At 41.6% G+C, this 17,868-nt stretch overlaps 1 protein-coding gene and 1 long non-coding RNA gene across 4 annotated transcripts in view; one reads left to right on the top strand and one right to left on the bottom strand.

Moving 5' to 3' along the window:
- Window positions 1–17,868, top strand: part of LOC140325592 (uncharacterized) — a 45,091-nt gene that overhangs the window by 25,303 nt on the left and 1,920 nt on the right. The window lies entirely within an intron of this gene.
- The window catches only part of CEP131 (centrosomal protein 131), a 36,358-nt gene continuing 21,815 nt past the window's right edge, over window positions 3,326–17,868 (bottom strand). For all 3 annotated transcript variants that reach the window (XM_072403498.1, XM_072403499.1, XM_072403500.1), the window contains 9 exons: window positions 14,703–14,904; window positions 14,278–14,385; window positions 13,714–13,831; window positions 9,735–9,809; window positions 8,612–8,754; window positions 7,324–7,501; window positions 6,460–6,656; window positions 4,064–4,124; window positions 3,326–3,549 (listed from right to left, as the gene is read on the bottom strand). In XM_072403498.1, coding sequence (XP_072259599.1) covers window positions 3,478–3,549; window positions 4,064–4,124; window positions 6,460–6,656; window positions 7,324–7,501; window positions 8,612–8,754; window positions 9,735–9,809; window positions 13,714–13,831; window positions 14,278–14,385; window positions 14,703–14,904 — 1,154 coding nt within the window. In that variant the 3' untranslated portion in view covers window positions 3,326–3,477. The remainder of the gene's footprint in view (window positions 3,550–4,063; window positions 4,125–6,459; window positions 6,657–7,323; window positions 7,502–8,611; window positions 8,755–9,734; window positions 9,810–13,713; window positions 13,832–14,277; window positions 14,386–14,702; window positions 14,905–17,868) is intronic.

The raw sequence follows: 17,868 nt of genomic DNA, 5'->3' as shown, positions 1-17,868 counted from the left end.
ACTCGAATGTCCTGCAAAGAACTCAACCTACTGAACACCTTTGAGTTCCTATTGTGTGCCAGGTCTTCTCATTCAACATCTATAGATGACCTGCCAATTGCCACATTCCCTTGCACACCCTCCTTGTGCACAAACTTCCCAGAAAAGTGGAAGATGGTATAACCACAAATGGTCAGGCGGTTCAGAAGGTGATGTCCGGGTCCTTATATCAATGCCATAGTCAGTTGTACAAACTTTAGACCACATCCATTCTCACCCAGGGTTCCTCCATAGGTTGCCAGGGCTTCCTCGAACTGCAGCTGATTGATCTCATGCCCATGTACTTCTGGGGCCAATACCCCTTGGTAGAGGCAGCTTCTCCTAGAGTTGCCTGTACAGGTAGGAACCCTGGTATGGAGACCGGCCACCAATTTAAGCAGCTAAAGAATTGGATTCAGGCTTCAGGAAACCTCTGCTGAAACCAAACATATTTTAGGGGTAAAAAGGTTGAGAAATGGTGCTTTAGTCTATACAGTTAATATGTGGCTCTATCTATGCATATAGAACAGGTTGGTCCATAGCCTCTAGGTGAAGGTACCCGCCTCTGGGAGCTATACAGTGCCTTTGGCATAACTTCTGTTCCAAGGCTGATTCATGGGAAATTATCCTATTCCTTTTTACAGTAAATGCCATTTGCCCTACTTGCATATAAACTAATTCTCCCTTATTAAACTACAAATTGCTACAACCTAAGGCAACAAATCAATGAACAAGTTTATAGGAAGACGGCAGGCACTTGTAGGTTAGCACATGGCAATGTTTTATGATTCTATAAAGCGCTACAGTATTTATGTATTGCAGCCATAAACAGTGATATGAACACCTGATGTTTGCATAGTCAGGTAAATAGCGAAACAGTTTATTCTGCAATGACACTTTTAGGACCCTTAGGAAACCATCAAAAGTAAATCCGATCTTCAATCCAGGGGAGATTTAGTTTGTTAAAGCAGTGAGTATTCTATACAGCTGCCATGTTTCTATCTATCTATCTATCTATCTATCTAATCTATTCCCTATTGTTTTTGGACTCCTTTAGCCACATGCACCTTCAATGGCTGCACGTTGCTCAGGACCAGTTTCCTGGTGTTGACCACCATGGTTGTTGCACAATGTGGACTCTGTTTATAAAACGGAGAATCTGACATTCCCTAATGGGAATATTCCAGGTCCACGTGTTTCGATGGCAGTATTTGTTTCCAACCAGGGAATGTCAGATTCCCCATTTTATAAGTACAGCACTGTTTGTTGCCACAGTCACTTGGTGTCCCCATTGGGACATTTTTTTTTTTTTTTTAGAAGATTGGGAAAGCCTGATGAAGCACTAGTAGAAAATGCCAATGTATCAGGAAGAGCAAGCAAAGTTTTAGAGTTGATGTGGGGTTGGGGTCGGAATACTAAACTATTGTCAGGGTTAGGAATAATACTCCACTGTTGGTGTCACCGAGATGAATAGTGCTCTGTTCTGGGCTGCAGTTTGGGGACTAATACAATAGTAGATTGGACACACAAAGAGATGAAATACCCCAATCTAATGTGATGCTTGCACCACTGTTGGCCAAAGCTGCAAGCTGCTGTTTTCTACATGGCTTGGCATAAGGCAGAGGGGTCACATCTGGCTTCAGACTTGTCGCAGTTTGTTGCAATGTATTACCACGTTATGTCAGGGTATAAATGGGCTACTAATGCCCTTCACTGTTTATTTGGGTACTTTATATACTACTCTAATTGATCATTGGCATGCCATTCTAAAATGAGCTGCACTGCACAAAAGTGACCTGTGTTGCCGTATTGCATAAGTTTGAGTGGGCTATGATGGTTGCGCTTTAGGGCTCCTTCTTACAAGATACCCCCACATGAATAGACGCAAGGGCTGCAGGGTGCAAAAGTGGATTTTGTCTGTAGGGTCTTGTAAAAGCCACTTCTAGCTCTGGGTTGCATTATTTACCTTTTACAAAGCACAGTAAGGGATGCTCCTTAAATCTTTTTTTGGCAGCCATACACTTACTATTCTGGCTGGGAAGCCTTTGTCGGGTCCCTTAACTTTGTATTACTGCGAGCACCTTTCCTCCACTTATCGTGTAAAATGTAAAGAGCAGCTATTGTGAGAAAGCCGCAGACAGCAACCTGCAACTGTGAAACCCGCTGCAAGATTTAATGACACCTGAACAATGAGCCGGCGTCCCACCATAATTTTAAAGAGCGCAGGCAATTACGGCAGGTGCTCAGCTTGCTGTCCCACTTATAACAGCCACTTGTATGGTACGGGGAGCCCTCAAACCTCATTCAAGTCCCATTCACATGTGTCTATTCTTTGAAGTAAAACACATTCATTTCATTGTATTCTGTGCTAAGAAAAAAGAAGACTTAGGGTACCATTCATAACTAGTACAAAGTTTGGGTTGGGAACCACAGGTGGAGCACTTTGGATTTTTTTGTGCACTCAGGCCAAAGAGCAAGAGTGGAAACATTATTATTATTATTATTATTATTATTAATAATAAACAGTATTTATATAGCGCCAACATATTAAGCAGCGCTGTACATTAAATAGGGGATGCAAATGACAGACAGATACAGACAGTGGCACAGGAGGAGGAGAGGACCCTGCTCAGAAGAGCTTACAATCTAAGAAGTGGGGAAATAGCACACAAAAGGAGGGGATAGCATGCGGCCCAACTTCATATCATTGTTCGTGGGAAAGTCACAGCTATTTTTTTTATATTATATATTTAATTACAACTAAAAAGCAGCTGTATTGCAGTCCTCTGGTCACTACTGATTTCTAATACTTCTTGCTGTATGGAATAACTCCTACAGAGTGCTACGGTTGCTCCCACTGGCCTCTATATCACTTATGTGTCAGGGAGGGACCACAGAACTTTATGGGGGGGGGCATGTATTCAGCACCTTCAAGGTGTAAGATGTGTCAGTGGTGGACAGAAAAATGCAATGAAGCTAATTTCGAACCCAGCTGCCGTTCCCTTGCTCTTTGCATGAAAGAAACTTTCCCTTTGTAGAGATCCAATATGATCCCTGCTTACTCCTACCAAAAGCTCATGGTCCCTACTGATTGGAGAGCTCATTTTGATATAGCAGGGGTCATATCGGACCTCTGCTTCCACACTAGGAGTGAGGGTCCTTCTCTGCAGCATGCTCACAGGGGTAAGGTTGGGGCTTTTACAGAGCTGTAGGACTTTGTACATCTTTTTGCTTCCATTGAATGTATTTAGCTGATCTCACCTGAAGGTTGGTTGGGGGCTTTGTAATAAAACAGAGGACAAATCTGTACAAAAACCAAAAAAATATATTTAACAGAACAAAAGGCACAAACAAGAGTGCATATAAGGAACAGTTTGGAACAAAAGAACAAACTAAAATTCCACAGTAGTGTAACAAGAAGCCAGAAATGGCTAGGAAAGCTGTAAACAGAGATGGCTGCTATTTTGATAACAGCTGCTTGCGTTGCTGCTCCAGCAAGGCCTCCAGGTGATCAGCTCGCTTAACAGCCGCCTGCAGGAAAAAAAGCACAGAGGTCAGGGAATAATAATTATTATCCTTTATACTAGGATGAGGGTCTGTATAGGCTGCAAGTGGTTAGCAGGGGGTTACTGGACAGGACGTTACTTAACCTGTTACCTTAACACTTTTCTTGACGATACTTTCACCCTAGTTCTAAGCTTTTCTGCTTGGCATTGGTGTTTACAAATTATTATGCCCAAAGGTGTTAATCAGCTGTAAAGATTGTAAATGAATTGGTGATCACCATAACCTAACTTTGAAAGTGACAGGAAAGCCATACAGGAAATCAGTGATGATCCTTTAAAGCATCCCGTGCGCCCGTTTGCATGGACATAAGTCTATGGCTGCTGGTTGTCACTTTTTAAAGGAGCAATAGCAGTTAGAATAAGTGGTGATCAGTTAGTCTATTTAAGTGAATGGATCTTCTGATCACCAAGGTAGGATAATCATGGTATAGAAATGAAAGGGTCGATGGCCCACAGAAAAAGTTTCTACTTGCACTGACCTCACACTGCTTCCGGAGGTTATTCACAGTCTCTTCTTTCTTCACGATTGCAGATTTCACCCTGATCATAGAACAGAAAACACATTATGTATCGCAAAACCAGGGGTTCAGTAGTATAGAATGTGCTGATCTGTGATGAGCTGATGAATGTAGGGTCCATGACAGCCCAGGTCTCAAAGAAAGAGGGTTGAGAAATGGTTATATCTAGTGGTAAAAAGTGGTTTTTGTAGGGAACTGTGCAGAAATAAAGGCAAGTATTCTGATAAAAGACCAAAACTGGCTTACATTTACCCTCCTCTTATATCCATGGTTATATACTTACCTTTCCTTGGCACCTCAACCACTTCTTTCACTTAGGGGACCTAAAGGTTATAGGTAGCACGTTGGGTAATAAGGAGCATGTGACAAAAGTGGGCCAATCGGTGCGGTCACTGTGAATTCCAAAACCTTGTGTGAGCTATGACTTTGGCAACTTCCCTTTCCATTCAACTGAGAAATGGGAAATTAAAACAAAGGTAAGTATATGCAGCTGGGAAGTGGGCAATAAAATGCAGGAGATGAACTGTGACGTGGATACAGTAACAACATGCTAATGTTCCAGGATGTGTCGCACCATCCATTCGTCGCTTTCACATGCACCAATGCAATCCACTTTCTGCTCTTTTATTCAGAATGTTTTCATGTCTATTTTTGTTACAATAAAGAACTTAGAAGCAAGTCAACCAAGGTTACTGCAATGCCATATCAATCTAAACTGTCTCTGCCGCATTACCCAAACACAAAGGTCTCTGGTCCCATCACCTCATGGGGAGTAAAACACTTTCCTTAACTTATTCTTATATTGTCCTTCCCTCCAGCTCCAGAGTACAAAATAATAGACCTCTTTCTATTCTCCCCGCACAGGTTTACCTAATGGATGCGCTTACTATGGACAAATGGTTGGGGCAGCGTCAGTCTTGTTTGAAGCTTGCCAATAGCTTGTTTAAAGCATAATTGTACTAAGTATGAGCAATGTCTGTGGACAGCTGATCATCACTGCTATAAACATTGCAAAAAGAACTGTATGTGGGTGACCTATCAAACTTGTTTCTAGAGAAGGGTCCTGGTGATGCTACTTCATACAAAGTCATTGTTGACAATTGTGCTCTTCCATTATTGTGGTCAAAGTTTGGTAAAGACCCTTGTTGGTTCCCACATGACTGTGCAAAATGGCATGGTGTGACCGGCTTGGTGTGGAGGGAGGACCTTGAGCACTTTGGTAATAATTGGAATGCTGACTGTATACCAGCTGCATGAATGGACACAAAAAAATTCCCATAGACACCCCAAAATCATTCCATACCTGTTTCTATACCAGCCGCCACTAAGTGAGGTGAACTCCATATAAATGACTATGGTTTTGCAATGGGTTTCCTGACTAGCTCAAATGTGTGATGGTCAGGTGTTCACAAAATTCTGGTTGGGGTGCTGTAGCGATGCATTTAATGCATTTAATAAGTAATTATTGCTGTCTGTTCTCTCGCTGCTGGTTAGGTGTCCCTGCTGGAAAACTTTCCCTTACCTATTGCACATTAAAAAAGTAAGATTTCAATTTACTTTGGTCACAAGGACAAATGTAGAGGATGAAATTCCCTTCCCTTCCTACCTTGTTCAAACTTTAAAATAAAAAATGAACAACTTCAAGTAAAACTTGCTGCACATGCTGGTCAAGCAAAGGGTGGTGGGAGGTAGGGTGGTGCCTTCATCTGCAGAATATCAAAGCTCCGTCTTGTTGGTGACAGAGAAGCGGCGTTCTTCTGCATTCTGTAACTAGGAGCCCCTGGCTGTGTATCGAGCCAAGGTTCATAAGCCAATTTTTTTATACTGTGGAAAAAACAAGACAACCCCATGTACTGGCACCGGGCTTAGCACAGCTTTACACAATAATTGAATATCACATGGCAACTGTCAGTTGATTGGTGTTGAGCAACAGAAGATGCAGATTGACAGGTAAAAAATGGTCCTAATTTTGTCAAAGTTCGAAATTCACCTTTACTAATCGTCACATTTCCTCCTTGTCATCCTTTGTTTCATGCACATTTTTTGTGCACAGAACATAAAAGGCCCTAGAATATCTGATCCTCACTGCCAGCCCTATTATAGGGCAGCTCACAGCAGCCTCAGACGACAAGACAATGCTGTTAAATTAATCGCTCTTCTCTCTGTACTGGTTGTGTTGTCAAGCAAGGATGTTACTGCTAATTTTACAAAGACTCTCATTGCAGGTAGTTCATTCATAAAATTTGCTATCTGGGATAAGACTAAATATTTTCTACCCCTGTGTTCTCTTTCATTAAGAGCCTGGAAATATAAGCCAATTTCTTTACAGGTTATAGGTACTAGAAAGTGGCGCTTACCTTTTGTGCACCTCCTCTAGCTCCTCATTCTTTTCACGGGTGATTCTTTCCAGCTCCAGGCGATGGCGGGCCTGAGATTCAGAAGCCTCGATTTTTAACCGCTTGTTTTCTTCCTCTGTCGTTACTAGGCGGTCGGCGAATTCCTGACGGATCACGTCGGATAGGCTCTTCCGCTCCTCGTTTAACCGATCTGTAATCTGTAAATGATGAGTAAAGAATAGCTTTCATTAAAGTAACAGTAGCTCCTATTTTCATACAGGGATCTTATTTCTAAATGACCTCAAAGCAATTGTTTTTAGGGAATGGAAAAAACTTCCCTAAATTTTTTGTCATGTGTTGTCTCTCAACAAGAAAAATCCTCTTAGCTGTCATAGACACAAGTGTCCTAGTCCTGCACCCATTGACCATTGTGTATCGCCTCGGGTCTGAGCAAAGGAGGTTAATGAATGGTTTTTAAGGGGACATTTACTCTGATTATATTGGGCATCTCACGTTATTATAATTTTTTAAATAAAACTACCATCTCTGGGGCTGTGGCCATGCTGAACAGTGCTTACAATGGAATCTATCAAGCTGAATGTCCAGCCCACTCTGCACTGGTATATCGGTCTGTAGTCTTGATCCTTGGGTGACAATGATGAGCCCAAACAGACTGGCAGTACTATCACCCTATGAGCAAAACGTTCTTGGCACAGCCAATTTTAGAAGGACCAAAAAGAATAAAAAGCCTGATCCTTTCCCCATAAAATGTTATGCTAACATTTTTTAGGATTTATGTACCCTTTAAGGAGAAACCATTGTGAAAGCTAATGGAATTTCGATGATATTATTATTATGATTACATTCAAGTAGTGTCTCCCTCACCTTTTTGATGTCCTCCACCTCGTGCTCCCTCTGCTTCAAAAGCCCCTGTAGTCGGATCTGCTCTCCCTCCAGCTCAGTCACTTTCTCTTTCAGCTGGTTACAGCGATCTTGTAGCTTCCGCTCCGACTTCTCCAATTCTTGCAGTTCCGATTCGTATTTCTCCCGAACTCTTTTAATTCTACAACAGAAAATGCCTTGTTTGGTTTGAAGCCTATCTCTGATCACTAAGTTACTCATCTGTGTCTTAAAAGTACAATCATCTTTGCAGAATGACAATATGGGTAAAGGAGCAGCTAGGAGATTTCAGTTTAGTAATCAGAATGTCTAGTGCTATAGGTACTTTACAGTTACATAAAGTCTACATCCGTGTAAATTGTATTGTGGATCTGCTGCAATAGTTTTGCTGTGTAGAGCAACCATTCTCAAACTTTTTAGCAAAGGGGAAGCTTTGAAATAGCTTTCAGGTCTTCAGGGATCCCCTGCTATAATTTCTATATCCACAGCTCACAGTATACTAGTATGGTGGTCAGTGGGAAGAATATCTCTTATTCTCTATTCTCTAGAGATAGATATCTCTATCTCTCGCTGACCATTGGGAAGAATGTCACCCTTACAGATAGCCAAAAGGATTATTGGTGTAATTCAAACTGATCTGAAAATCACATATTTCTCAAGAAACCCTATTGCTCCACGGAACCCTAGTTGAGAATCACTGGCATAGAATGATTACTTTCTGGTTAATGACTCCACTACTGATGTGTGTTGCAATGCAAAATTAATTGCATCCCAGTTCACGGCTACAATGCAGTGAAGGGCATCTGCATTACATCGCACCATGCTGTATTGGGTTGTCCAGAGACAGGATCTATTCTTTTCATGCCCTGTAATGCAATGACAGCTAATTTATATGTAATGCATCTTAGGGCCGGCATCAGAAATTGCATGACCAGTCCATGTTCTCTTTTTAGATCAGGCAAGATGATCAAGTGATGGAGATTATACTGTTAAAGCAAACTATTTTACTCAAAAAGGCCTCATGTAGGGGAAATTGGCCAAAACTGTCAAAAGACAATCTTTGTTAGCCCCCACTGATTGCAATACTATATTTACCAATATTGTTTTAAGCTGCCATTCCACCAGTCAGCCTGGTGCAACACATTACAAAAAAAGTTAAGCAAGTATGTTTGGTATGTTTGGTTTGTTTGGATTGTTTGGATTTCAGTAGTGAATTTAAGTGTGTGTTTCTGGCCAAAGAACACTGCTGGGTGAAAGGAATAATTTTACGCACCTGTTCTCAGCAGCCCTTTCACATTCCTCTCTTGCCGTTGACATCTCTGATTCCAGACGTTGAATCACCAGTTCTATCTCCTTATCTCTTCCTTTCCGGACCTCTGCTTTTAGCTCTCTTTCCCGGGTCAGAAGCCAGGTTTCCTACAGAGACAACAGGGGTTAGTTAGATAAAGTTCCTGAACTGCCAATTAAAAGCAGTCTGTGAATATCCGTGTCATTATAATGTTATTAGTGTGGTAGATAAAGATTGGTTTTAGAGTATAGTCTTTACCATTAGATATTGATATAGTTCATATAGTGACTGACACCAGGGTCCTGCAATTGTGGAAGACTGCTGGTACAGAGTTACAGGCTAGATTGCCTTTCAGGTGGCACAGGGTGGTAAACAATGGCATCTAGCAGCAGCACTTGGTGGTGATCAGGAATGAACGATGATGGCAGAGAACAGATAATGACCGCCAGGTATATACGCTACCCCAGGTGTATGTGGGAAGTGTAGCAGTGAGGAAGAACATTCTCAGTGATATCTTTGTAGTACTCATACATAGCCTCTACGCTCTCCTAACCTCACTCAGTTCCTCTTGACCTCCTCAGCTTCTTAAACTTGAAAACATTGCATTTCATGTTGACTATTCTACCTTCCTATCCTCATTGTCGATTTTTTAAATAAAGACTCTATTAAAAAAACAAAGCTGCAGGAAGTGAGATAGAGTCCATCTCATTTCCTGGCTGGAGAATGTCCAGTATCATCTAGACTTTTTCTCATCGGCCTGCCCCCTACATTGAGACCCATGAATACCATGGATGTCATTTCACCTTGAAAATTGAATTCAGCTGCAAAGTGGGATGTTCTATTATCAGGACCGGAACTAGAGAGCTTCTAATAATCAATTTAGGCAAAACATATTTTAATTGGAGTAGGCATCTACCTTTAATACAGGATGTCTTTTATAGGAGTGCAACCATCCTGTTGAGGGAGCGTTCAGTGTTTGTTAAAGGTTCAAAAAGTGTCAAAGCTCCAGTGACTGATTGTAACATTGTATGCTGAAGAATCAATCTCAGGCAGTCTGACCCTTTAAGAGGAGGCCGTCCATCACTCAGCAAGACAAGGGTGTATTTACCTCTTTCTTCATGTAGTTCTGCTCCCACGCCTGCTTCTCAATCTCTAAACGCTCCTTAAAGGCTTTGATTTCGGCCTGTAAGAAAAAAAAATAAAAATAAAAAAGGCGTTACAGGTACTTTTCTTGCCTGCAAATGGGATAAATCTTGCAACTGTTACAATGAAGCTCCGGCTCCACATGACAACTGTGTTAAGTCAGTGAAGTACAAACAGACGTGTCCAGGAACCCATATGTAGGGAGCGGAGCATTTCCTATATGACCGGTGGTTGGCACCTTACTTGCCACCCTGCTTGCTGCACTGGTTCTTAATGAACATTTGATAGTAGGTGGCACTGAACCGCTCATTACAACCCCCCTTCAAAACTTATGGAAGGCCACTACATGCACCACAGATGGCGTCTCACCTAATGGTGGGCATAACAAGTGTATGGAGGTGGTAACTGAACCTCAATGAAAATCTGGAATGTTTTAAGTGGAAATAAACCCATGACTACCTATACCCTTTCTATTGCAGGGCACCCACATCTTCTCTCTTTTCCAACTACCAAAGATGATCTTCAGGCATCTTTATTGACCATGCCAGGATTACTTAACTCCCATGCGCCTTCATTCCCAGCACACGAAAGGGAAGCCAGGAGTGCTTGTGTGCTGCTCAGCAAAATCTGCGCCAGGCAGGCAGATAAGCGCGGTTATTGCAGAAGGGACATTGCTTATCCCATTCTGCAATAACCACCTGCTTGAATCTTCAAGGTGGAACTTTAGTTGTACTTTAAGGTACAGAAATGGCATTTGGATACCACAGCTTTGCATTTAATGATCACCTACAGTGTTAGGAAACAACCAGAAATGACATATTACTTTAAATATCACCTTCAGGCACCGTGTATTAACCCTCCTAGCGGTCTGATTCTGGCCAAATTTCCATGCAAAACGTGGTACAATTTTTTTGCATGGAAATTTATTTTACATTGTAGACTTATAATTCTTAGACATAACTCACCGACACATGTCTAATAGTTAACAGATTTAATTATAAACTTTAAAAAAACACAAAAATCTTTAAAAAAAAAAAATGGATAATGTAATATAACTGTACAGCAGTGTATAATTTCTTTGTATTGGACTCAGTACAGCTATTTTGTATTGAATTCAATACAAAACTATTTGAAATTCCCCCCGTAAGTCCAGGCCGCACCGACGCATGTACCAACGTCACTGGGAAACCCTGTAGGACGTGTCTGCACTTCCCGGCCAGAGATCTGAGGACGCACATGTGTCCCCAGGACCTGCCGGGACCAGCAGGATGCCGGGGGACAGCAGCAGAACAAGGTAAAAAATTTTTTTATGCTTTTAGGTACCCCGAGTCAAACTGGGGAATACAGCTAGGGGGGTTAAAAACCATTCTGTGTGTGTAGGACATATAGGAGGGAGCAGAATGACTGAAAAATGAGCTCATCAGTCTTCTGCTTCTCCTTTCACTTGTCAGGCAGAAAGTGAGAGACCGGTAAGAATTTCGCTATGCATAATCTTTTGGATGTACAGCTGATCTGACAGTCAGTATTTCTTTGATTAAAAACAGAGTAGAGATTATTGATCATTTTACTGCTTTACACTATATCAAGCAGTTCAGAAATCTTTGCAGCCACTGACATCCGCCATTGTTGATACATAAATAGAACAGCATTGCTTGATCAGTGATCAATCAAGTTTTTGGTCAACTGAGGAATATCCTAGCTTGTAAATGATTTTTGTTCACCTGTATGACTATTCCTAGTGTACCCCAACTGCTGCATGGAAAAATCAGATCCCCTCCCCTGCCTGTGAGCTGCAGAAATCTCAGGGCTCGATGGACAGATATAGAAATCCTTTGTCAGGTTACACATTTCCCATACAATTAGGTTCATAAATATTTAGACATAGACCGCTTTTTTTCTAATTTTGGTTCTGTACATTACCACAATTAATTTTAAATTTAACAACTCAGATGCAGTTGAACTGCAGACTTTCTGCTAAAATTCAGTGGGTTGAACAAAAAGATTGCTTAACATTTTAGGAACTAAAGCCTTTTTTTTTTTTCATCACTTTATTTCAGGGGCTCAAAAGTAATTGGACAAATAAAAAAGCTGAAAATAAAATGTTCATTTCCAATACTTGGTTGAAAACCCTTTGCTGGCAATGTCACCCTGTAGTCTTGAACTCATGGACATCACCAGATGCTGGGTTTCCTCCTTTTTAATGCTCTGCCAGGCCTTTTACTGTAGCGGCTTTCAGTTGCTGTTTGTTTGTGGGCCTTTCTGTCCGAAGTTTAGTCTTCAACAAGTGCAAAGCATGCTCAATTGGGTTCAGATCAGATGACTTGGCCATTCAAGAATATTCCACTTCTTTGCTTTAATAAACTCCTGGGTTGCTTTGGCTGTATGTTTTGGGTCATTGTCCATCTGTATTATGAAACGCCTCCCAATCAATGTGACTGCATTTAGAATTCATTCAGTCACTTCTGTCCTGTGTCACATCATAGATAAACATTAGTGTCCCAATGTCCTGGCAGCCATGCACGCCCAAGCATTACACTGCCTCTGCTATGAGCTGTTTCACGCCTTCTCCACACTTCAATGATTCTGCCATCATCCACCACTGTTGTTTTCAGTGGACGTCCAGGTCTTTTGGCGTTGCCGAGTTCACCGATGCTTTGTTTCTTTCTCATGATGTACCAAACTGTAGATTTTGCCACTCCTAATATTTTAGCAATTTCTCGGGTTGGGTTTTTTCTGTTTTTGCAGCTTAAGAATGGCTTGTTTCACCTGCATGGAGAGCTCATTTGACTGCATGTTGTCTGTTCACAACAAAATCTTCTACATTCAAGCACCCCCCACCAGCCCATGAAATAGCCTTTGAGTCAATTGTCCAATTACTTTTGAGGCCTTGAATTAAAGTGATTTTGTGAAAAAAAAAAAAAAAAAAAAAGGCTTTAGTTCCTCACATTTTTATGTAATCTTTTCGTTCAACCCACTGAAATAAAGCTGCAAGTTGTTTCATTTAAAATTAATTGTGGTAATGTACAAAACCAAAATTGGGAAAAAGTTGTCTCTGTCCAAATATTTATGGACCTAACTGTATGTGATACTTGTTTTTAGCTTTAATGCATCCAATTTATCCAGCCTTTATAACCTGTCATTATCTGAATATCACCTGAAAACAAATATTAAAACAAACTATAATAGCATCCTGGCCCGGAAGTTGTATTTCCTGGGTGTCTCAAGTATATTAGCCAGGATGTTTTGTATTTCCGGAGTGTCTCAAGTATAATAGCCAGGAAATACAATGTCTTGAGGCTGAGCACTTGCATATCTGCATTAAATACTAATAGGTGACATTTCCTGCCAGCTCACTTTGCAAATATAAAGCTGATCTCCAGACAGAGTAAGAAAAATCCGTACATGTCCTTTTAAATCCAGCTAGTATGAATACCAATGTCAAGTAAACTTGTTGCTTACAGAAAAATAATATAAGGCGTGGCACTCCCTGCTGCATACACTCACCTTCTCCTAAATGACTTCTCAAGTCTTCATGGATAAACTGCCAATGTCACAATCCATTGTTAAGATTGCATCAGTGACTTTGCCTACGGTGAGATGATATCAGTATGTTGCAGGCAGGAGGGTTCATGTCCTCAAGTCACCTAACACCCAGTGATCAAGACTGTCACATTGTAATTTGTAGCAAGGTGAGTGGCTGCAGCAGGGGCTGACCTGTGACCTCTATTCTGTCATCTCTGAACCAGCATCTTTGTCTAGGAAGCGGATGGTGACCCTGAATGATGCCTTTGGACAGCTTTATGCACTCTGTTCAACCCCCGGAACCCCTTCATACCAACATACTACCCAACACATATAAAAGAAAAAGTATTCTAACTCCTCGCCATCAACCACATGCTACAATATCTGGTATGGACAGAGTGACCCCACCATGTGGCAGTTACCTGGTGCCTCCTCTCTTGTTCCTCTTTGCCCTTCTCGTACTCTTCTTTCAGGACTCGGGTGGCCAAGGCACAGTTATCCTCCAGCTGCTTCCTTAGTTCATCCAGCTCTGCTCTCTGCCTGCGTGTCAACCCAAATCGATAATATTTAGAAAAGGCCACATGTACACATTACCCCGCACAATTATTGAGTGGGTAAATAGCAAAAATTCTAGAATGCAAAATAAAATATGTTCACACTTGCCACCTGTCTATTAAAGAGCCATTTCAGCTGGTTTGACATGGGGGGGTGTGGGCGATAGGTTGAACCTATGACACACAGACTTTAACGTTCTATCTCTTCTATACATATGTAAAGAAAGCTTTGGCTGGAGTTGGATTTTAGGTACGTATTTAAAAAATCCTATGATGTGCAAGTATTGGGAAGATCTGGATGGTCAGGATCAAGGGCTGCGGACAGTCCATGAAAAAGGTCACAGTATGTGTGGCTCACACAGTGTTCTATACACAGGAACTTTCAACAATGCATTTGTGCACTGTACTGGCCACGTGTGTTGGTTCGCTCACCTGGCGGCCTGCTGGTTTAACCGTTCCTTCTCACTAGCCACGTCGCTGTACAATCGCCTGCGTTGTTCCTGCAGGGACTGCTCTTCCTGGACCAGTTGCTTCTCATACCTGTACCCACAAAGATTAAAATTTAAGGAGGGATGACGACAGGTGACAACCATAAAGCCTGGCTGGAAAAAGCAATAAAGCTCCAAATTCATTATTATATATAGCAGAGCTCAGATTGGGAAAGTGAAAAGTAACACAAGGAAAGCAAATTGGTTATGCTGAAAAGAGCAAAGTGCAGCTTGATGAAGAGATAAGCTAATTAAACTGCTGCTTCACTTTTCACTGTCCAGTTCCAGGATAGGGAACCTGTGAGGGGACGATGCTGTCTTTTAAAAAAATCTGTAAAAATCTCAATCTGAAATAACCAGTTCTCTTACCTTTGCTTTGCCAGTTCTCGTTCCCTCTGGCTCACTTCCTCCTTCTCCCGCTCCAGGTTTTGACGCAGCTCCTCAGCCTGGCGCACGTAACGCATAGCGGCCCTTTCATCTGACTGCAGGAGCTCGGCTTCATGCAGCGCCTTCAGCTTGCGGATTTCCTGCTTGTGTTTGGCGATGAGTCTCTGGATCTCGGGTTCTAGCCCTGGGAAAAAAAAAAACATGGCTTGCAATATGATATAAAGAGGCAGAATCTTGTTTTTTATTTTCCTAACCAAATCAAAAAAACAAAAAAGCAGCTCTGGCCACAATAGCCACTTCTGCAGTTCCATGCAGTAATTCATTTTCACCACTAGTGGTCTTCAAGGGTAAATGACACCCAGAGTCATGCAAGCCAGTAGACTGAGGACATCAAATAAGTGCAGGGCTTCTTAAAGGCAGTGCCATTACAGCACTATGCACTCACATTTGATGCAGCATGCAGAGCTAACATTTTTCTGCATCATTTAGGACTGTCCACTGCTTGAGATAATAATACATAGTGAAGACGACCCTGTGGACCTATGTTGCCTAATTGTGGCAGTAGAAAGGGGCCCAGAGTGCTAAAATTCTTGCTTCAATTATGACCAGTTATCACTTTTGCTCCTAACGCATCTTTCAGGATTGTCCTTTTCTAATTGCGTTGACTGGTGTACATGGTTTGGATTTGAGATCTTTCCCCAGCATAGTAAATTCTGCCTTTATATCACAATTACCAGATTTCTTTTGCTCGAGTTTTGATGAGACACAAAGGCTGACAACATATTAGGTAATGGGAAAAGCAAGGTTAGCGATAGGTCCAGGTGAAGCTGTAACGCTTCAGCGGTGATTAAACAAAATTTTCTGTTTTTGCGTAAGATAAAGAAGGGATGTGATTCTGCATGTAACTCTCTGCAGTGACCTTGGATAAGTACAAATTACCCCCCCAGCAAATACAGTTCATTCAGTAGTGGGTGGACCTGGGAAATTCCAACCCTGACACATCAAAATGTACAATTCACTGTACAAATACAGCGGTGCCCTAAACAGGTTTAACTTATCCAGAGTCATATGTAAATTATTTGAAGTGGAACAAACTGTGAAATGCACAGCTGAAATACATACAAGTGTGAACCAATACCTTGCAACCCAGATGCCTCGCCTGGAATTTATTAGGTCAGTCCTTGTATGTCTTGGTATTACCTATATGCACCCCCTACACCCCAATCTAGATCATACTGTATTGTTTTTTTGCTACAAGGTAAAAGAAAAAAGTTATTACTTCCTAAGACATGATTGCCAAACTGTTGTAGGGGCCGCTGCTCTATCATACTTCTCTCAGCCTCCTGCTTGGACAATTAAGGGGCAGCAGTTGCCAATGACGTCACATTCTGATCATTATTGCTGCCACTAAGTTATAAAATATTGGAATGCAATGGAGACATCAATTTCTCAGATTGACCCACTTTGAATGGCACTGTGCAGGTAATTAAAGCAGCGGTCCCAAATGACAAGAGGCAGAAATGCCGGTCGCGGGAGCATGGGTGGCTCTCCACACACTGCTTACACAGAGAATGGCTGGGCAATGTATGTAAGGCTTACACTTCTCTGCCATTCCCAGCAGCTCTCTTTCACTGCTCTGCTACTCTCAGCTAGTGTGCTGATAGGAGGCCGAGCCGCCGAGTATAGCAGAGTAGCCTAAGCTGTACATAGAGGGGGCCACTGCAAAATTTTATTCTATGTTACCAGGCCCTGCTGTCAGAAAGGTTGGTGATCATTGAGTTAAAGGACGCTGATTTGAAGACAGATTTATATACTTTTATTGGTATTCGTTCTCTTTGTTGCAGAGCTCTGACCCCCCCCCCATTTTGCACTTTAGTTGGGTAAACCAATTTTACCATTTTGCACAAACCCAGTTAAAAGGAATATTGGAGTTTGATTTATTTACCCTTTCTTTTGCTGTATAGTCTTTATTCAACAAACCTGCAGCTCCAAATGAATCTCAAATTGTCTCTTTGCCGTTCTATAGGTGCACTGTCTTTATCGACCGTATCATTGAGTTCGCTTTTTTCTCCCTGATATTCTGCAGCCATTTCTACCCTCTGCCCCAGTGGATGACACAGAAACAGCAGCCTGGAGGCTGCAGGCATAAATCAAACGTGCACAGGCAAGATAAGGGGAGGTCAGAAAAAAAAATGTAATAATACAGGTAATTTAAAATTAAACAGGGCAGTTTTTAATAATGGGTAGTTGAAAACGATAATGGTGAAGTTCACAGAAGTCCGCCAGTTATGAGGACAGGTGATGACAGGTCCTTGACCTATTGTTGCTGCACATGGGTAAGTACATGCCATAGTCAAGTATGCTATGCAAAAATTGTATCATGCACCAATTTATTATTTTAAATACTTTAATACACACATATGCTGCTATCATATATATTTCCCTATGGCCATTCAAAGATATAGAGGAATCTCCTCATATCTAATACTAATCAGACCTCATTTCTAGCATTGCCATCCTGCTGCTTGATATTACATGCGCTAGATTACTTACCTTTTAGAGCCAAACCTACCAAAATAAAACAGAGCAAGCTGATGGTATTATTTTGCTTTTATAGCACACATCATTGATGCCTGGAACACAAGCTTGATTAGTAAGTTAAGCGGGAGGCACTATAAGCTAATATATGTTTATAGCTATAGGACAGGTATACCAGTATGTGACTGTTTTGAACAAGACTAGCTCGCTTTAGACATGTGACATAAATTGGGATTAATGCTTGCCACGTAGAGAAAAAAAAAAGTGACCTACATAACCATCTGGGACATACTGCAGGCAACCGTGAGAAGACTGAGCTTTTGCATTTCTGACCCAGATTGAGCCGATGTATCATCATACGTTGCTATTGCTAATTGTTTTTACATGGAAGTATTCCAAGCGCATTATGCAGAGGGGAGCTCCATGCATGAGCAGCTCCATGTGGCTGGGGTACATTCTCCATGACACACTGCCATCTTGTGGTTAAAAAGGAGAAGGCAGATTCCTCTTAGGAGTCAAAAGGTTTTCTGGTGTTAATAAAACCCAGTGTTTCTAAACCAGGGTTCTGGTGAACCCTAGGGTTCCTTCAGAGGTTGCTAGGAGTTCTCTG

Source organism: Pyxicephalus adspersus, chromosome 3 (genome assembly GCF_032062135.1).
Source record: "Pyxicephalus adspersus chromosome 3, UCB_Pads_2.0, whole genome shotgun sequence".
Taxonomy (NCBI): domain Eukaryota; kingdom Metazoa; phylum Chordata; class Amphibia; order Anura; family Pyxicephalidae; genus Pyxicephalus; species Pyxicephalus adspersus.
Note: the sequence above shows the minus strand (reverse complement) of the source record. Positions and strands in the feature narration are given on the sequence as shown.